This window comes from Leptosomus discolor, chromosome 2 (assembly GCF_034619465.1).
Source record: "Leptosomus discolor isolate bLepDis1 chromosome 2, bLepDis1.hap2, whole genome shotgun sequence".
Taxonomy (NCBI): domain Eukaryota; kingdom Metazoa; phylum Chordata; class Aves; order Leptosomiformes; family Leptosomidae; genus Leptosomus; species Leptosomus discolor.
In genome coordinates, this window is record NC_141392.1 from 86,390,403 (window position 1) to 86,412,216 (window position 21,814).

General features: G+C 43.4%; 1 protein-coding gene across 8 annotated transcripts in view; it reads right to left on the reverse strand.

Annotated features, from left to right (window-relative positions):
* The window catches only part of ANKRD6 (ankyrin repeat domain 6), a 34,878-nt gene extending 20,822 nt beyond the window's left edge, over positions 1-14,056 (reverse strand). For 5 of the 8 annotated variants that reach the window (XM_009950538.2, XM_009950537.2, XM_009950536.2 and 2 more), the window contains exons 1-2: positions 13,937-14,056; positions 3,900-3,998 (exon numbers count right to left, since the gene is read on the reverse strand). In XM_009950538.2, coding sequence (XP_009948840.1) covers positions 3,900-3,998; positions 13,937-14,056 — 219 coding nt within the window. Of the gene's footprint in view, positions 1-1,142; positions 1,437-3,899; positions 4,000-10,636; positions 10,705-13,915 lie in introns of those variants that run through there. The other 3 variants (XM_086461380.1, XM_086461379.1, XM_086461378.1) reach the window with 2 other exon arrangements.
* Between the last annotated feature and the right edge of the window lie 7,758 nt (positions 14,057-21,814).

The following is a 21,814-nucleotide window of genomic DNA, read 5'->3' on the forward strand; positions in this document are numbered from 1 at the left end:
CTGGGACCAGGCAGCTAGGAACTAGGCATCTATTTTACATCTGAAGTTTACTCCAAGTGAAAGGAAACACCACTAGCAACTTACAAAAGGGTTTCAGGTAGATATTAGTAATTCTGCCAACTGTCCTGGGTTATTGGAGTGTCTATTATAGACTCTACTGCCCAAATTTAACAAGATTTAGTTTACACTAGTTTGTAATACAAGTTACTTTTCCCTTTCTCTGATTAAAAAACTATAACCACCATATTTTTTTTCTGCACACTCCTGTTCTCCAGAGAGTCCATCAGTTGTACAATCCCCTTTAAAGTCCCTCTCCAGTGTCACGCTTTGCCTCCTCACTGTCTTTCCATGTTTGCAGAAATCACCAAATAAACCTTCTTGCTACAGGAGAACTGCACCAAAATAACCAGCAAAAGCTCATGCTTTCAATCCCTGATACAAAGTGCCGGATGGCACTTGCAAAGTCTTATACTATGAAATCAAACCACTAAATTCACAGTAGAAAGTTCAAGATATTTTAAAGTTAAAATATAACCAAGCGTTAAATACTCGAAGCAGCAAACATTCATGGATATCCTGAAACAGCTGTACACAAAGGCAACTGAACGTGCCCCAGTGTTTGTCAACGTCACTGTGCTGCTCTACTCCTCCTTTGCTAAAGAAAGGCTGTCATCATGATAAGAACAACTTCACTCTGAACGATAAATGATGATGCATGACCAGCAGAAGTGATCAAGGCATTAAAAAATAATCATGAACGAAACAAATTCAGCTTAAATGAGACTGAAATGGGAGTACAGGAATAAGCCACTTCACATATTTACATTCAGCCAGAAATTATTATGAACACTGGATTATTGTTCCATTTGAAATTAATTTTCTGCTTCTTAAACTGGAGCTTCCAGAAGGGAAGTTTCAGGGCCTCAGGCCTTTGTTTTAAACCAACTTGTTTTCCCAGTTAGATTTTCAGAGAGCACATACAGGGCAGGGAACCTGATGCAGAGCACCCAGCGCAAAGCCCACCATGCAGCCATGCACCGCAGAAGAGCTCGGTCATGCCAGACTGCCAGGCCAAGGTTTTGCAGCATGCAGCTGTGGAAGACATCAAGCTCAAGGCAGGGTTGATGCACAAGATTTCTAACCTCCTTCTCTCTTTCTGATCTTCTAGGTTCCTTCCTAGCCTTTCTCTTCTGGTTTCTCTTATCTTTTTCGTCCTTGATTTCCTTCACCGGGACAACTTTCTCCTTGACTATTTCTGAGGTGCGTGCTGTATGGATACTCATTGACCACTCAGAGATGGCATTGGGATCCCAGTAAGACTTTTCAGTATTGGCAGGGAGAAGGAAAGAGTTAGCTCCTGGGGTGCCGTACTCTACAGAGCTGGACTCCACCGGTTGAAATTCATAATAATCCCACTCCAGGCCACTGGAGGTCATTCTTCAACTAATTCTCACGGTTCTTATCATGTTTTAAAGAATGTATCTGTAGAACATGAAGTGAGTGTTTTAATCTCTCCACAATTTTTAGCAACTTTGAAGTTTCTGCTTATCCTGTGGCAGATGAAAAGCTAGTCTTGCATTCATTCATTAGCTAAAGAGAGTCAACTCCAAAGTAAAGTGCGTTTAGGTTTCTCTTGTTATTTAGAAAAATAAAATACAGGTAATCTTTTTAGAACCTGCAGATTTTTTTGTGTCATCACAACAATGCCACGGACAAAAATCAAGTAAGCGATTACTTTCCAGTTAAATATGATACTCCCCACTCTCATGAGCGATTTCATCTCTGAACCTAAATCTGTATTTCTGAAAAACAGCAATGAAATGTACAGATGTTAATCAACACTTGAAACTAAGATGCCTTCACTGCCAAGTAAGTAAACAGTAAAAGCGACAGAAGGCATAATCAATAGATTGCAACCAAAAGAGAATATGAACATATTCTGTGGGGCATAAATAAAGTGTAAAAACAAATTAAAAATTAAATAAAGTGTAAAAAGGAGAAACCAGAAATAGAGAACCTTCTTTGAAGACCTATGTAAAAGGAAAGCAGAAATATTTTAGTTAATACCTTTCACAAGCAAAAATCTCCACTTGGAGTTTTAGCCTTCCTCTTCCTCTGAGACAAATCCAAACATACCCGCTGAGACTCAGCAACTCCTGAGGCTCTCCTCAACTCCCATCAAATTACTAGTACTAAATCCAGAGCTAAAATAAAAATACATTTTAAAGAAACAATATCTGTGAATCAAGTATGCATCCATCCTGCTCAGACTAGTGATCACATTTAGAAGTGGTATCCAGTCATTGTGAACAAAGCTGAGAAGCTTGCAAGGCAAGTGAAATAGGTCTTCTACGAGCTGCATATTTCTACAGTGCAAGACTTATTGCTAAGCTGAAATGATGCTAACCACTGATTTACCAGTTTTCCATTATGGCTATCATGTTTACATACTAACAGCTTAGATTTTATTACTAGAGGATTAAAAATAACCCAGACTTACTCAAAAAACAATTTTCACAGAAACCAAATCTGACCAAATCAGTGGAAGCTCTTGCGTTCTTAGAGCAGCAACATGCTTTTCTCAGGAAAACTGACTGTACTTGTAAAGTACCTGCAATTTTGTCTTAAATACCTGATGAATCATTTTTGCTGGGAGCAGTTAAAAAACATACTCAGGATACATCTGAATAAACTGATACTCCCATTACACTTGCAAATCTACTCCATTTCACAGATAGGCACAGGGAAAGAATAAAGAGCGCAGGAAGCAAAGTTTCGTCCTAGAAAAACAAGTTTCCCAGTAGAAAGCTGGCTGCACCAGTACCCCAGGCCTAAGCTTGTCAGACAGACTGCTCATGTCTCACAGGGAAGCAGCTACTCATGCAGAGAAGCAAACCAGTTTTCCATTTCTGTAGATATTTAAGACTCTCTAGGTGCAAACAAATGCCTAAGGGGATTTTCAAAAGGCACCTAGACATTTCCAGTGTCTTTTTAATAGTCATACAGGTGCCTCTACTAACCACCTTTGGACCTCTAGGTCCTTTGAAGAACCTTCACCTTATTTATTAAGGGGGAACAAAATCAGCCCTTCCTCAAACTTGTTCCAGTGTGCTATCAGAAGTCAGTAACAAATCTGAAGAAGTCATAGTTCTTCAATTGCTGTTGCACATTTCAGCCTACACCTCTGTTCATCAGAGTGAGGTAACTCAAATCATGTCACCAGTCACTCCAATGTGCCTTAAAACCTGGTCCAAGCTTAGAACTATTCTTACGGAAAACCAAGAAATTCCGATAATTTACACATTTTACTGAATGAAAACAAACCACCATTTGCTACATTCAAAGCTGGTTTCGCTGTGCTGATGCTTCACCACATGACAGCCTCACAGATGCGACCACCCCCACATCAAGGGCGGCTGCCAACAGGACGGTTTCCCTGTGACGCTGCACAGGGCTCCAGGCAGCCGCTCAGTACTCTATACGCTGCGGCACGTGTCTACACAAACAGCATCTCCCACTTCAGGCAAACATCACAACAGATTGTGTCCCCTACCTGATGTCCCCAGTGGGTTCCCACAGAGTACAACGAACTCTTATGGCGTTTCTACACCGAGGGGCAGACAACGACTCTCACTGCTACTCACACCCGCCTGGCGCAACCAGAGCTCTTATAAAGCTCTGCAGCTTGAGCAAGAGGACCAAGCTATTTGTTGAAAACCACCACATTTAGCACTGTCTCCCATGCAGTTTTGCATGTCCAAATTAGAGGTTACATCTCCAAATTAGAAGAGGGAGACAGATTTTGTTTTAATTTAATCCTGCTTCAAAGAAGTGAAGGTCTACTGTTATTTGCAAACCTTTTCCCCTCCACTCCAAGCAAGAAGGTTGTGTCTACTTACATCATCCTGAATATCCAGGTCACAACCTGCTTTCAGCAAAACCTGGACAACGTGGAGATGACCCTTGTGGGCAGCAAGATGCAGGGGGGTCCGGCCATGCTATGAACGAGAAGAAAAGAATACCTTAAAATTAATTTTTATGTGTGGTAGTTGACCAGAATTTTATCTGCTTTTCCTCATTCTTCTGTTCGTACCTTGCTCTCTGAAACCTGCAACAGCAGCCACCGACATATATTAGTGTACCAAAGGCTTTACCCTGATTTTGCGTATTCTGAAAACTCCCCCTCCTCCTTCTGCAACATTTCAGTTTATCCCAATGTCATTTTACAAAAGGCATATTACATTCACGTAAGGATACTTCCTTACAAATTCAGATCCAGCTTTGTGTCCATGCCTAAAGAGAATTCATAACCCTTTTGTTTCTGTCCCTCTGGAGTGCAGAATTGTCAGCTGCTTCCAACTTCACTCTGTACGACAAAGTTGCAATAGCAGGCTAATTCACATTGTCGTAATGGGTACCATCTTTGCGACGGAAGTAAGAATTACTGGACTGTTGTGTATGACAGACGCTCCCCTTAAAAGGAATGGAAGGCTTGTAGTCACTCCAAGTGACTTCACATGTATGAGAGCCAACTTCATTTTGCCAAAGATCTGTCAGGTTTCTTTAGATAATACTTACTTTTAAACATTACCAAGCTCTAACCCACACGAAAGTAAAAGTATAAAACAGTCGTGAGAAATTCAATCTATAGTGTAATCAAGGATGGTTCCCTAATAAACAGAAGGACAGAAGAGCTTTAATTAGGGAGACAGATACATGATACATGGTTTTAGGAGAAAAAAAACCCAAAGATTGAAATTTGACAGTAAAATCAATTTTAAAAAAAAAAAAAAAAGCCTCTTCCCAACAAATGTGTTCCAAAAATCTAAGTGAAATGACAAGAGGAAAACAATAGTTACTTGTAGCTGAGCCCCACTTGATTATCCTTTGACAGACTTTAAAAAGAAACATTTCAGGAAAAAGGGCATAGGCTGCTTCTTCTAAGAGGCATAAGAATCAATGTGAAAAGAGGCTCAAAGAGATTGTAAGAGGCAGTCTGGACAAGAAAGGAGAGCTACAAGTGGTTCCCTAAACATTTAACCCACACAACCTGAAAAAGAAAACTCATAAGGGAGAATCAAGAATTAACTCTTGCTCTAGGAAGCGTGTGTGTACATATATACATATATACATAAAAATCTCAAAACATCAACATGAAAAGCGAGTGAAACACCTTAAGAACTGTTAAACAGCAACACTCCAAAACTGTTCACAGCAAATTTTATTTCATGGTAATTAAGGAAACAGGAGCACAGCCATTGCTAAAATCCCAGAGTACCTTCACAAAGAATCCTGTTTTCTCCACTAGGCTTTTTATGAGATAAAGAAGAGTTACATTATTCTTCACCGGTTTCTATTTCTTCATTACTGCTGCTATTGCATATTTTTCCACACGATGATTTATCCTCTAAAGGAAGATAAATGTATCGGCCCTAATGTATCACCTACAGAAGGAGGAAACACCTCAAGAACTGTCTGACTACTAGTGGCCTCAGGTAAGCTGAGGGCAACCATCATCACTCTGAGGTTTTAAGCACCTTCTCCAGTGGGAAAGCTACTTCAAGCAAATAAAAAAAACAAGCTCAAGATAGGTTTGTTTTCACACAGCAAATCCTATACGCAAGTAGCTGGTGAAGCCTCGGGAATTCAGCCTCTTCAGAGCAAAAGGAAACCCAGTGTTGAAATCCACAGAACAGCTGGGGACAAACTGTTCATGGCATTACTGACTAGCTGTGCCATGCTTTGAAAACGTTAGACGTCAATTAATTGTCCAGCATTATTGATCTGAAGGGCCAGATCTAAGGGAAAAGTCCTCACCTACTCTGACAAGCGGGTCTCTTAAAACCCAAATGTGGTCTCCCGTTAGTGGCAGCAGCTCGTTCCCATGTGGGAAACTTCCATTCTTGCCCCACTGAAGCCGTGGGAAGGTCTTGCTTTCGGCTGTCACCACTGCCCCTGGGCACCATCCAGCTTGCTGCCTGGGCACTTACTGCTCGACCTGGCTGCAGGTCCCTAAATGCCTGCTCCTATGGCGAAGGGCTCCGAGCTGCACCAAGCACACTTCCTTCTTCACCAGCCTGGAGGATGGCCAGGGCTACGTCGCTATTCCAGGTAACTCAACAGCAGGAGGCATAAAGTCTCCAGGCAACATGAGGCGGGGAGGGGGGGGGGAGCAGGGTGTGTGTGGAAAAAAAGAAAGGAAAAAAAAAAAAGAAAAATAAGCCAGACTGACAAATCATTCCTGTCTATGAACAATATGTTTGGATTATGAATATGTGCCCCAGCACGTTCAGGTTTATGGGTTCTGACTTTCTACATTATTTAATAGCAATAAGTAAATCACCTAATCTGGGCATCTCACCTCCCGGCAGGTCACTAATATATCATAAAAACAATTTATTGCAATCTGTGCACGGAGCAGAAAAAAATCCCAAACAAACCCGACTTGAAGCCAGCTCACGTACTTTAAAAGGAAAACAGTATCAGCTACATGGATATGTCCCAGCAGGGAAACTTTCTGGTAAGATAACCATCTCTAACCACTGAAAAAATGCTGAGGTGCAGCCAAAGGTACTGTGCTAAATTTAAACTATGAAAGCAAAGTATGAGTTTATTTCAATACAAGGACCATGTTTTCCTCACTCACCACACCTTCCTAGGCAATCGCCACACAAAGCGTGCCCAGTGGCAGGGCACAAGCACAAGAAAATGTTGCAAAACCCCAGAAGATCTGGATCACACGACTTTCACCTGCCCATTCAGTGCCTTATGGCATATTAAAATACAAGCTGCCCTAGGGAATGGGCTTAGCCGCAGGAGGCTGCCCTTGCCCCAGGGAGCTCCAAGGTCTCCTGCCACTGGGACCAACCCATCCCCTGTCCTCAATAGCTGGGCAGACTCCCCGTGCTCATGGTGAGCCACAGGAGATGGGTGCTGGAGGAGAAGAGGACACCTGCTGGAAGAGGCCACTGCAGGGCCAGGGAGAGCTGCGAGCAAGGGTTGCCTGGCTGTTCCTGGCAGCCAGCGAACAGAGATTCACATTAATTGTGAATTTCCCCTATCATCATCCCCAGGCATTCAAAACTCCAGCCAGGTCCCTAAAACTCAGGCGTTTGCTTTTTAAAAGGAATAAAAAAAAAAAAAAAAGTTATTGAAATGAAAGACTAAAGGATTATTTTTATTCCAGATGGTTTGTGGATTTTGAGATTCTCTACCCAAAAATACAGGTTTAGAGGCATCCCACCTATTGGAGACCCCTACAGAGACACCTTCAGAGACCACAGCTATTGCATACAGGCAGTCCTTGAGCTCTTCCCACTATAAAGGGACACTACAGCTAAAAACTATGACCCTACCATGGATGGGAGAGTGGGAAGGAGGATCAATTCCAGCACATTACACTGATTAGAGGCTCAGCCTTTTGGAAGAGCACTGATCACCTCAAAATTAATCATAATCCTGCAACAACTGGCAATGCCAGATTTTCTTTTTCTTCCCAGTAACATCAAAATGAGAGCAGAGATAGGCAGTACAGCTGGACAGTGTTCCAGTGTGGGCAATGCAAACACTGAAAAAAACACTCCCAGCCACCTCCCCACACAAACATATACATATACGCACAGGTACGTATGTACATATGCATGCACACACCAATCCAGAATGAACTGTGACAGAGACAGAGGGTGATTTGAGTGCCCCTAATGCTGTGATGACAAACTTGGAGCACAGCAAGCTTTGGAGAGAAACGTTCAATGGGTCCACGCCACAGCAGGAAGCCCCAACAGCAACAGTCAGAGCTGCTCTTCCCTTCAGGTCTGTAAGTCAAACCAACAGCCCACAGAGTTTTTCTCTCACAGCAATGCATCCTAACCAAAATATCTAGGGGGAAGAGAGATGAAGGCAGACAGACTAATTTCCCTCTGCGTGTCTCCTCCATAAAGACATTTTGCCCTCACCACTGCAGCACCAAAGAGAGGGCTTATCTGAATACACGCATGGGTCCTAGAGGGAAAGGAAACATATACGAACAAGAGTGTCTCCTAGATGCTCTTTGCAAGGAGACAACACTAAACCCAGAGACTGCTTAACATGCAGATTACTGACTTAAAAGCTTGTGAGCATTTCCAAATATGAACCGTGCTGGTTTGGGGGTTATTACAGAAATATAAATGAGAGACTGCTACAACTTGGGATTAATGAGCCAATAAAGAAGTCATTCACACAAAAAAATATGCAATTTGGACTTCTATTCAAATGTAAATAATTGCTTCATCAGGCAACAAATCACACAAGTCCTCTCGTGTCACGGCCTTATTGACAAAATAAATGGGACCTACTGCACTAAGGCTTCAGCTTCCAACAACCGTGACACGCTGCTATAGCTATGGGGCGTATCAGGTTGCAGCCAAGCACAAGTAAACAGCCACGTGAATTTCAGCAGTAAAATGCAAGGGTGGTGGTTTGGTTTGTACTTAATCTGTATTCTAGCCTCCACACATTGACAGGCAGCTGTCAATAAATACCATTTAAAAGCAGAATTTTCTTAGAGCAGCTGTTATGCACACTGCAATCAAATCCATATGGGGGGGGGTCTCAGCACCACAAGCTGCCCAATCCTTCCTTGTGTTTATGTATTTGTAGATACTTTTACATAACTACATTCAGTTCTGCATCTCACCCTGCTCTTGTGCTGCACAAGGACTGTTATTTATTCATCTATTCTGCGCTTACACAAAAACATGCCTATCCACATTTTATTATAAAGCTTGAAAACAAAACCCAAGTCTTGGCACATCATTCACTGTGATGATTTGTTAGACTGTTCTCCATGAATAACCTGCTCGCTCAAGTCAGCGGAAAGTTTCTCATTGACCTCAACAGGCATTCAGCAAGTCCCTAAATGTTTGCTAGTCCCCTTTCATTTGTTTTTATTTATTAAAACAGACACAAGTAGTTTTTCAAACTGAAAGAGCACAAAAATGTGAAAGCATCAAAATGTATTCCTATTGTTGTTTCTGTCTTAACTTAAAAAGGAAGAAAAAAAAAAAAAGATTTTTTTCAAAAGAACTCAGCGTGCTCTGAAGTTGAAAACCTGATGACAAGACTACAAGTACACCAGCATTACGAAAGTGTTGCCATATGGCAGATTTGTAACACGACTAGTTCAAAAATCAAATCAAACAAACGAAACTACTGAATCAAAACAGGAGGACTAGCTTTTGCATCCTCCACAGAATTCAATTTTATATCTATGATCTTAATGCTACACTCTGCAGAAAAGCTATATTCTGCTTCCCTTAGAAAAAATATTCATAAACCCCACGGTGCTATACAAATTACATTAAAAATGCCTGAACTACCTTTGTAACTTCCTCTGGCAATCTCTCTCTCTTAATAGAGGAGCAGCATACTCCTCTGTGCATGCTTGCTAATACACAGCTTTTTCTGGCCTTATTAATTCTCACTATTGAATGCTACACCCTGTGCTGCAATACGCCAGTGAAACCCAACACTCCGTAACACTTTTTGGTGAGCTGTAATGCAGAGATTCAGACCTGGAAATTTCACCTCCGGGCATGCAGTAAGCCCATGTTAAGGGCTGCCATCCCCCCACAAGTGCCTTGTTTCAGCCAGGCATCCTTGTGATACACCAGAAGTTCACAGAATCACAGAAGGTTGATGCCTGGGAGGTGAAATCCTGCTTCTCTCCATCCTCCAGGCACTGTTCGGGGGACAAGATCGAGAGAAGAGCAGATCTGATCTGAGATGTCACTACCACCACTTCTCCTGGGCCAGGCCTCGTGGTGCACAGCCCCCTCCCTAACCTATCTTAACTCACGAAATCAAAAGACAAATAACCCAGGAAAAGGAAAACAACATCCTGGGAGGACAGCAAGGCAGAGCAGCTCAGCAAAAGTCCCAGCACTTTCATGTCAAAGATGCAGCTGTCAATAACATTCCTGAAAGCAAGCTCTCCTTCAAAAGAACTGAAAGAAGGGACCAGCTTTCTTGCTTGGAAGAAAAGACTTAATTATACCAGGCTCAGTTCTCAATCTTCCAGCTTTTGCAGCATATTCACCAAAACACTTTATAAAGGCATGTGCTTGTTGGATCAGCCAATTTGTATGATCAGTTGTTTGGGGTACTTTTTGCCCTTTTCATAAAGAAAACAGCTATAAATTTCACGCCTGTGAAGAACGTCAGACAAAAAAAGGGATAAAAATGGAAACTATCTCTTTGTCCTGCCAAGGCAGCACAGCAACAGAGTGCCCTGGTCGAGAAGGTGCCCTTTGAGAAGGGCAGAGCCACAAAGCTCCGCTGAACACCAGACCTTCTCTCGTCCGCGACCCTGCATGGTTGGTGGCAGAGATCCCAGCACCAGGACAAGCGCTCGATGCGCGTGCAACGCAGTGTCACCAGCCCTCGCCCACTCTGGGCTCCCTGACATCAGATCCTCAACAGCGGTGTGACCTAGCGGCCATCAGCTCTTCCTTACACATTTTAAAAGGCTCCAAATCTGGAATGAGCCCCAGTGTCCCTCGCTGGAGTCAGGGGAGGTGCCCACTTTCTTACGGACTTCACCTGCGCAGGTGCCTTGCTAGTAACGCCGTCAGAACGGAACAAGTGCATCCCTGAGGAAATGCTGAAGTGAGCACCTGGACACAGGGATTCTCCATTGAGTTTTGTTTCTTTCATGATGTTCGTCTTCTAAATCATCTACTTAGAGGTGACAAAAACAAAATACTATTTTGAAGCTGAATTGTTTATTGAACGAGCAATTAACCACATATGACCTTCCATATACACAATAAAAACAGAACCAAACGAGCTTGCCAGCTATCCAGCATTTAATAGTACTTGGTTTGTTACAGAAAATATCCTTCATTTTTCTTAAGCTAGGATCAATTAATCCTGTTTAAATAACGAACTCTCTAGCATTTAGCTGTAGATCCTGGTCACTTCAAGCTGTGGCTCTGCATGGTGTTTTTCACAAGAATTGGACTGTGCTTACAGATGCATATCAGAAATACATTTAAAGCCTACAGTAATGTGGGAACTCTTTCTCTCCCTCCAAAGAGCTTTGTCTCTGCATGTTGTCTTCCAATAAAACTGCCAGAATTCAGCAGGAATTTTTGCTGACAAGTACACACACCCCTTTTTTTTTAATTATTTTCAAGCAAATCCCTAGAATTTAAAATTAATTTGACAGAACAAACTGAAAACTATGAATAAAAGCAGAAAACATACAGGTAAAAGAGAACTAAGGCACACATGTGAATGAATTTTTATGTTTCATTTTGCAATGAGTTTTATCTTGAGGAGAGGACAGGGCTCTGGGTTTCGATTTACCTGAAAGCTTGATCAACAGCTCTCCACTACAACAAGCACGCCATCCGATTTCCATCCGAAAATTAACAACCCCTATCCTGAAAGCAGTTCTTATTTTGGGCCTGTTCTGCTTATTAAAAGACTGCACAAGAACCTGGCTCTCTGATGGCTAAAAAATCCCTTCAAATTTCCAGTTTAAATATACTTAAGGCTATTTTATACATGGCTGCTCCTGTGACAACCTTGTTCTTGACTTTAAATGCTGCTTTCTCCTTCCACTCTTTGTGTGTCACCAGATTAGCAAGCCAAGCTCTTTCAGGGTATGTTTATACAGCCTTTCATAGGCAAATATGCACATGCTCTCCTTATGCAGCTAGCTGGCTGGGTGAGAGCCAGATGCAAACTGGATGCTGTGTAGACCTGGATAGGATATAACTGATCCTGAACTGATGGGCTTTGATGAAGGCAGCAGCTTGGTCTCACGCCTCTTGGTTCACATTGAGCTCACCTCTATCTGGCTCACAGCATGGGAGGAATAACTCTGTGTGTGTGCGTCTCCAAAATACCCCACGCACAGTTGATCCTCAGAGCCTCTCCCTCTGCGCACTCCTCCACAGTCTCGCCGATTTGACTTCATCCCTTCTGAGCAGGGCTTGTCGCTGGGCTACCCAAGTACCTTCTCTGTGCTGTCTGTTGATGTGCCAGGGAGCATCCAGAATGACAAGAGGGACAGCTTTTGCCACCACCACCCCCGAGTTCCATGGGGGTGACCCAAAACCTCTAGGAAAGAATAGCTACAGCTCCGTAGTACCAGGTCAGCTACAGTAGGATGGCCTCAGAGCTCACCAGCGAGCACAGCTTCCCAACCGAAACACCAACACTCTGCACCTGGGCGCAGTTTTGCCACCAAATGACCTTTGCTTTGATTTTCCGTGCAAGGGTTGAACGACAAAGCTAGCGCGCGAAGCAGGAAGCCGTGTATATCATATAGGAAAGAAAAACTTTAGCAACTCTAGCAAATCTGCATTTTATCAATCTTTTCGTGTGTTTGAAAGTCAGATCTACACTATTTGCTTCTTATTGTAATTAACAGAAGGCGCTGATGATTGCATAATAAGCAACCTTAACAATGAGAAAGTGTCAATTTTGAATTGTGGATTATGGTAACTACTTCCATGAAACAGTTAAATCAGTGGCATGATTATTCTGGCAACCATTACAAATGACACCACATTTTATGTTCAAACAGCACAGAAGCTGGATTTGAAATTACATTAATGTACAAATTTATACAAAGCAGAGCATCCTCTCAATCATTTGCGTATTTTCAGGTCCCTCAGCAGTCTCACAGCTCATGATCTCAAAGAAAAAAAAACAACCAACCAACCACAAAACCCCAAGCTACCATTCAGACATCTGTAAGTCAGTATTTCCTGATCTATTACTGACTACCTTTAACAGCTGTTCATCAGCTACAGAGCTGCTTGGACAACAAACAGGCATCTTTATGGGACCGTTTATGTTTATTACACCTGTGCTTTGTATCTACCAGCAAGAGGCCGCTCAGTTTTGGCAAAAAAAACCTTGCAAACAAAACTTGCAAACATTGGTTGTCCTTGGATCACTCCAGCTTTCAAAATAAATACTATCTACAACTCAAACACTCCAAAGGGATTGAAAACAACTGTCACTGACAGATAAAAAGAGGAAAAAACAGATTACTTATCAAACGTACTCACGTTTTCTTTCTATCTGTAAATATTAGCTCCCATACATATATAATGTTCAAAAGCAATATGGAAATACAAATAAAACTACATACAATGCAGAACAATAGTTCATCAAAACAGGACGTCCCAAATTTTATGTTACAGCTCTAAAGACCTAATTTAACTAATTCTTTTAAAAGGTTTTTGCTGATCAAATCTTTTCTGTAACAACCAATTCTATCTCACCTTTTATACGCTAGCATTATTTATGACATGTTAAGAGAGTTCAAACTGATATTACCTATTCCTAACTCACAACATCTAAGCAGAAATCCTTCAACGTTGACCTTATCTCGAAGGTACAGGGAACACAGTTTGCAACCCCCAAGTCTGGAACTGACTGGGGACCACACAGCATGAATCAATGAAGGTGCCAGGTATAAAGTGAGGCTGCTGTACCGGGAGACTTCAGAGGCAAGAAACGCTTTCTGCGTACCTCTACCCTACCGCAACAGGTGGCTTTGCCCCATCCCCTCACCCAGAAAGATGGGCGCTCTGAACCGCCTTCCCTCGACAGTGATGAATCGCTCCATTCATCAGTTCACACAGTGCTCAAAAGTCAATGCACGCTTTGAAAAATGTCGCTGCCCCTCTGCCGGCACGCTGCATTTCTAAGGACTCAGCGTTCACCACAGCTGCATCCACTGGGAAGTGGATAAATACAAGACATGCACTATACTGTAAATTCACATGAGCTATTAAGTATAACATTTAAGGAAATCTAAACACTGACCTCAGTCACATTCAGATTGGTAAAGCTAGGAGGGCGTTTTCACAGACAATGGTCTAGGAGTTATGTTAGTTCCCAGGGATTTCGCAAAGCGTTTTTCTCTTGTTACCTTGGTAACCGCTACCTTGGCACCCTTGTTGATAAGCTGCACCACATTCTCCACTTGGCCTTTGTAGGCAGCTACGAGCAGGCGTTCTGAAAGCACGGCGACCACATCCTGCTGGCTCATGAATTAGGAGAGAAAGGTTTTCAGGTTTCTTCGGTCCAAAAACAAAGGCTTGGCATCGGTTCAAGCAGCATGCAGGCCGGCGAGGAAGGACCCCAGCTCCCTGGATGGTGACGTTATTGCTATGCCATCCTCCGGACCTGTGGATCAGAAAACAACACTGCCGTCAGCAAGGTTTCAGAGACGGAAGCACTGCAGCAGCTCCTCCCCGAGCGTTCGTCTTCGCATCGCTTTGGGAGGGGGTCACAAAAAAAAAAAACAAACCCTTCGGAGCCTCCTGAAGACATTGCACTTCTGTTGCAATGCAGAGGGATGTAGACAATAGCACATTTTCTATGTGCCCTCATTCCCCTGGGTTGGGACAAAAATCCTTAAACTTTCTGAGAGCTTAACTCTCTTTTGGCCTAACCTGTATTTGTGTGGCCCCCTTTCATTCTCTCCTTCCCCCCAGATTTTCCAGACTTTAATTAGCCAAGGGCAGGTTAACTACCTCCAGTGCTAACAGTAGCTCAGCCTGTGTTGGCCAAGGGAACAAGAACAGGTCATAGTTACTGGCTGCTGATATAATGTACAAACCTCTGCCCTGGAAGGACTGAGTGCAGTCAGCAATTAAAAGCAGCTGACTGTTCCCTCACGAGTATAAAATGCTTCACAGACTCCCGTGAACCATCCCAAGGACACCTTTGGGAGGGATCACAACCTGCAACTGGGAAACACTCATCTTTGCTGTCAGCAAGAAATGATGTTCCCCCTGCAGTGCTGACATCACGCCCCACTGACCATAGAAACAATTCAGATTTAGCAGTCGTCATGCAAACTTGTGAGCATGTTCTTCTTCCCAGGCTCCACTGACCCATCCAACGAGCCATCGGAGCTGAAAAGAGGTTTCTGACATAATTCCAGAAAATGTATCCGCAGATCACTTTGAGCTGTAGGTTCCAGAACCTGCCCGGTTTGGGAGGACTTCAGTTTTACTTGTGCTTTTCACACTGTGGTATTTAATTGTTTAAATATAGGGAAAACACCTTCAAGAGAGCCAGTATGTATACAGATGATTTGTCTTCCTTTCTCTCTTGAAATATCACTGCACTGCTCCTTATCAGCTATCAGTATTACAGGCTTTGCATAGTCTAAGGGTAATTGGTGCAGGGACTAGATGATCTTGGAGATTGATAGTGGAATACAGTGTTTTTCACCCTTATGTTATCCCTTTGAATCCGTCTCAAAACAGCAATAACTAAAAGCTATTACTGCTTAATGGCTTTGCTGCCCCCCTAAATTGATTTGTTTGTCTCAGTTTAGCTGATAGTACATAACCCTCCCCATCATAATCCCACCACTCAGAATACTGACATTTTTGTTAACAGCTTCAACAGGGAGGTCATCAACAGAACAGCAGAAAAGATTTTATTTCCATCCTCATATCAGGAAGACACTCCCAGCAACAAGGAGAAAATGCATGGATGGTTGTGGCACATCACCTCCCTGTCTTCTAAACACTGGGGGCAAGACCTTTTAATGAGCATCACTCCAACATTACAAGATCGTATCCACCAGTACACCTCTGCAACAAAAAGATGCTGTAGCTCTGTTAAATTCAACAGTTAAGAGGGTATCGTGATCCTCGATGTCACCAAAGTGGTATCCAAAGTTCCTGCAGGATCACTGATCTACACTAAACATTTTTGATCACGTATATTAAAACCATTTTGGTTAATTTGTGGTAGTAGATGGTACTAGCAGAATTTAACTTGCACTCCAATGATAATTTGTATTAAAGAATCTTAAAATGCTTTATGAGCATTAATTCTTATAACATCCTTTGAGCTGAACAATATGCTTAAGGTTATTACATGCATTTTAGAAAAAAGCCCTTGAAAGCACAGGAAAGTTACTGGTTTCTCTAACTGAAAAGTTACGTCAAAGCCAGAAAATACTCCAGGTAATTGACTCTTGATTTCTTAATCTAAACATTAGCTAATACTATTTCCAGGAAAGGATTCAGGTTAGCTTTTCCTCACCTTCCTCTTGTTTTCTAAGTGCGAACACACTTGGAGCGACATAGAAATAGCTGCACGTTTATTCAGAGAAACAAGACAAAAACTTTCCGGGCCTCAAGGCAGAGCAGCAAGGGACAATAGAGAAGCAGTGCTGTATCTTGTCCTGCTGGACCGATCTCACCCACAACCTCAATGTGACAGACACAGTTTGGACATCCTGGTAACGCAAAAAAGATGGAAGACAGAAGAAAAACTCCTTGTGTCCCTCACCAGCACTGTACACATCGCACCCTGCTCCTCCAGCACAGTGATGTGCACAGTATAGTACAAACTATGTAAAAAAGCCAAGAAATACAGATGGCCTATATGTAGTAACGTGATCTGTGAAAAGCAACACAAGTTTCAATCTCACCTCTCTAAATATTTTCTTTCCAGTGACTTGTGCTACCGAAGCAAGCTGAAATCCCAAAGCCCACCCCTCCCTGCTCCCAACACATCCCTGACCCCCCCCATCACATCCCAAAGCAGCACCTCCGTAACCCAGGAGCACTTCCCACTCCTTCCCTCCGTGACTGCCTCACAGTGCAGGGCAAGCCTTGCAACAGGGATATCTCCCCGTAAGCTTTTCAGACAGCGGGGTAGTTTGTTTCTGTGCCAGCCCTTGCCTGAGCAGTGGCGGTTTCCAGATGAACTGTACCATCACTTGTTTGTCCCCATCCTCACACCTAACTTGTCTGCCTTTACTTTGGACGGAGTCACGCACAATACACTGTGAGCTCTGTGCATCTTAAAACATCTGTGGTCAGACCCTGTTTGGTTTTCTTACTCCTTAAATTCAAAAGAAAGCAGTAACATCATTGACACAGAGATTTTCACATTCACTGCAAAAAGCTCAATGCAAACATTTTCCTGACATGCTGTCATTTCTGAGCAAATTCACAGAGACTGTGGATGCTTGTTACGTCTTACCCACACCACTAGAAACATACACCAACATCTCAAATGACTTGCAACAGTGCAAAGTTTAGCGCTGCCAGGGAAAAGTCTGGTTAACAGGTATGTACCTACGCAAGATAACTGCTGAAAATTGTACTTCCTGGTTTGATTTTTCTCTCTCACTGCCTTACTGTTACTGCAGAACATCCCCTCTGGAGATCATGAGCCTCCCCAGCCTGCCATGCCCTGCCACGTTGGAGCGATATAATGCAATGGCACTGCTGTTATCATGTAGTTTGCCTCCTTGCCTCTTCCATCGCTTGGATCACACATAAAAGCAGAGCGTGGGGCTGATTCAATTATCGGTCTTTTACAGATGTCTCCCACGTTGTTCAAGTCTCCAGCAGTCGTTGGTCCCCTTTCCCGAAGGGCAGTCACATCACAAGCCTGGCTCCTGCTCCCAGCCGTTTTGCAGACAGGCACTCGCACAACAGGTCACATTCCCCACGCCGGCTGCTTTACATCTTCTCAGCTGGGATTATTTGCAACTCAGAAAAGCGCGTCTGATTAGGATAGGAATCCTAGACAACTGAAAGACTAACTTTCCTTTTCTCCTGAGCTGGTAGGAAAAGTCGATGGGTGAACAGCGGGAGTGGGAGGGGGAAACAACCTTCTCATTCCCCTCCCAACAGAACCTTTTTCCAGCGCAGCAGCTCAACAGGCAGTGGCATCGCTCCCCAGCAGCTTTAACTCTCTACATGCCTCAAGACACACAGAGCATCTTTCCTTGGACACGTCTGCACCCACAGCAGGAGGAGGAAGGTACCAGATGCCCAAGGACTACAGTTAAAAGCTCGACTGCCCCTTTCACACCCAGACGGTGCAAAATGAACCCGACAAGACGATTACAGGTGCTACATCGCATCCCTGCTGCCAGCACCTGCTGCCCAGAATTAAATCCCTCATTATCACCCCCCAAATCCGGGAGCTCGGAGGGAAGCATAAAGCACAGGAATATTCAAACCTTCTGCCTTCAAAACAACAAAAAAAGGATTTTGCTTTAACATATTTTTAAACAAGAAACAGCCGTCTCTGTGTTTCTTTGTTTAAGATCAGATTACTTACCTGGGGCAGGCTGGGAAAGCAACACCTGCTTCCCGAGCCTCTCCAAAGAAGTGATGCCCACAGGTTCAATTGCTCCTCTCCAGGTGTGATGCCCACAGGTTCCGTTGCTCTGCTGTGAGGCAATCCCTTCCGAGGATAACGTGCTTACCCCTGACGATAACCTGCTCACCCCATCGGCGGGGTGTAGGAAAGGACAGGTTGACTGTGGATTAGTATTGCCGGCCGGCAGCAGCGAGACGCCATCCTCAGGTGCTGCGGTCCAGCTGCATCCCCACGGATGATGCCCACAGCTCAATGAGTCACGCCGCCCTACGAATGCTCCAGGAGATGTTGTGGCAGGACGGCACAGCACGGCGCGGTGCGGGTGGGCAGCCAGCTGCTCGGTGGCAGGGTTATAAAGCTCACAGCTCCGGCCTCTCTCCCATGCAGCTGGCAGAGCGGGTGAAAAACACTCTATACACTTTCCCCTTCCCCAGCTCCCTCCCCTCCAAACTGCTGCCAGGCTGCTTCAGTGGCAGTATCGCCTACACGCCAGTAACAAAAAAGTGCAGGAATGATGATTTTTTGAAAGCCAAAGGAAAGTCCAGGACACATCAAGCATCACAGATACTGAAAGGCTAGGCAATAGTCTCCTAAATTCACAGAAAGGATTTAAAACAACCAGCTTCCTCTTTGAGGGAAGAGGAAAAACCTGAAAACTGTGAAAGATTTAAGAGCTATGAGCTAATCAAATTTATAAAGTCCCCTGCACTAAATGGGAAAGATGCAACGCAAGAGCACAGGTCACTCTCAATGCAACCATCAAGTTAAATTAGTATCTAAATAAAAGAATACACAGCTTTGTTAGCTTACATAGCTAACAAAAACCTTCCGTGTGTACCAAGGTACACGATGAAAGGAGAAAAAAAAAAAAAAAGAAAAAGGAAGCCCACTTTTCTGCAAGGGACCCCAAATTCTCTTTTCTAGTTTATCACCAGAAATGATGCTGAATAGTCCAAGAAAAACTCTCAGCACCTGGTATCTCCATTTTATGTGGCATAAATAATGGAATAAAACTATTTAAATTATTTTAGAATGGCCCAGTGTTAAGATACGGAGTCAGACCATTTTGTTATCAGAGGGTACAAAATAGCTACAATTTTATAATAATAAAAAAGTCTTTCTAAGAAAACTTCCTATGTCTAAACACTGCCCATCTCTTTCTCGCTCAGCTCTCAAAGCAAAATGGGTTTCTTTGCTCATTAGTACATAACAGTATATTAAAATCTATAAAATGTTTTCTTGTCCAGCCTCTTTGCGAAGCCATCATTAAAATACAAGATAAAGACTGTGCTCACTTTAGAATAACAGCATTTTTCAGCAGAATGGATTATTGCATTAGAAAGAGTGAGTTTCCTTGAACTCATTTTATCATTTACTGCAGGATGCAGATATATCTGCCATTTCTCTCAAGTGACTTTAAGAGGGTTTTTCCAAGACCTGCGGCACTGCTTTCCTTTCAGTGATTTTCCTCCAGTTCCATCATGGATCCAGCATAAACTACTCAGGAGAAATGTATGTATTTTGCTGAAGGGAGGACTCTGCCTCTCAACCCCTTCCTGCCCCAAAAGTTAAAACCCCGTCAAAGGTTTTGTTATGAAAACCACACCAGCAGCAGCTGTATCTGGAAAACAGCAAAGCCCCACCAAGTCAAAAGCAATATACTTTTGATCCATACTCTACAACAACTTCAATACTATTTTTGGAGTTAGATTTTATACCAATCAACATTTTGAACTGGAAACCTACATAAAAGTCTGGTAGCTTATATGTTGGTCTCTGCTTTTTCCCCTATTTTCATTGCATATTTTATCATACCAAGTAAAATGATTCCATTTTCATACGGACAGTTGTGCGATTTATTACTAGTATCAGCACAGTCTGGGACATCTGAAAACATTTTCTGGGCTTTTTCCTTTTTTTTTTTTTCCCCCCACTTGTTGTTATTAATTACTTCAACAATTACTATTTAGCAGCTTCCCAGGGAGCATTTGCATGACAGCCGCTCATCACATTTCCCACCACAACCAGATCAGACTGACTGATGTCACTGCTCCTCCATAGCTGGTAGCTGCCTGCAGCCAGACCAACAGCCAGCCCCACATGGCGACAAACACGGGGAGACAGCAACCGCAGCTTCCCCAACTGCTTCGTCGAGCGCAGCTCGGTCACCCGACCTCCGCTGTCAGCTTCACTGAATGTAAATCCTCAGCTGCCCAGCAGCTCTCGGGCGATGCCTTGTTACCACCAAAACCAACCTCCAAAGTTGCACCTGCTGAGCAGAACGCTTTTGGAGAGAGGCACGGACACATGGAGACCAACGATGAAGATCAAAGAAGCAGTTTCAAGTGATCGGTTAGATATCACTAACCTCCTCATATGAAGACAACTGTTTTTCTTCTCCTGCTACTTATCTCTTTGCCATGTAGCCCTGACCCCCCTTATTCATTATGAAGGTTATATACTTACCACTTGCCAAATAATTTGATTTGGTTTTTTAATTTGGCTTATCTCATTGAAGTTTCACAACTTTATTACTCTCTCCGCTCTCTCTGCTGCATGCATGTAAAAAAAAAATTCAGTACAAGTGAGCTCAACTCTCAGCAAGCCCTCGTCAGTTGAGCACTGTTTACATAACAAGACAATATCTATTGTTTGATAGGGGACAGTGCCTGCATGCAAACACACATGCATGAGATGTCTCGCTCCCATTTGCATAAAACCAGTTAGGAGCTCTTTCCAGCTCACTGCTGTTTAACAGACGTGCTGGAGCCCAACCTTGGGAACGAAGCAGGCACGCGGCTGCGCTCGTGGGAGAGTGGTGTTTTACGTTACGCTCATGCACAGTGGGGCTTCTGGATGAGAGAACTGTCCTTCACCATCATCTTCTGTGCAGGAGCCACCTGCCAATCAATTAAAAGGCCACACAGAACCCACCCGAGCTGACTGTAAAACCTCACTGGGAGCCAAAATCCTTTCCACAACGAACTTCCTTTCCCCCTCCACTGTTCTTCCCTCCTGTACATCCTCCGCTGCCAGGAAAGGTCTTTTAACCTCCCTTCTCCACCTTCATACCAGAAAGATGGTTTTAAAGACATCACTTTTCAAATTACCCATAGCACGGGCAGTATCTGCCATTCAGTTTGGGGACCCCACTGCCCCCATGTTGGTGTGGTGGTGCAGAGGTCTCCTCTTCTCATGTTTGCTCTGAACCCTCCTTCCTACCAGCACAAGCAACCCCACAGGCTCCCAGCCAGCACATAACGGCAACTCAGGTAAATATTGCAAAAGACATGTTAGAAAATTTCAAGAAAAAATTAATTCCTACATTTATAGATTTTTTCCAAATCCAGAAAACACCATTACAATAACGTAATGCCAGCTGGCACCAAGCCACAAACTTCTATTTGAGCTAGATCCTATCCTTCATAAACATGAGTAAAGATGTGCAGCCAGGCAGTAATCAGAAAATGCTCTGACTGGCAGAGGAGTAAAGAAGAAAACACACATTTACCAGCTTTGAAATATTTTCCAGTTGACAAAAGAGCATTGGAGATGCTCCTCCTCTTCAAGAAAAACACAACTTCAGAGCTGCCCGCAGCAACGACACCGTCCCTCCGGTACCATCACAGCTGACATCTTAGGAGAGCGCTGGGATATG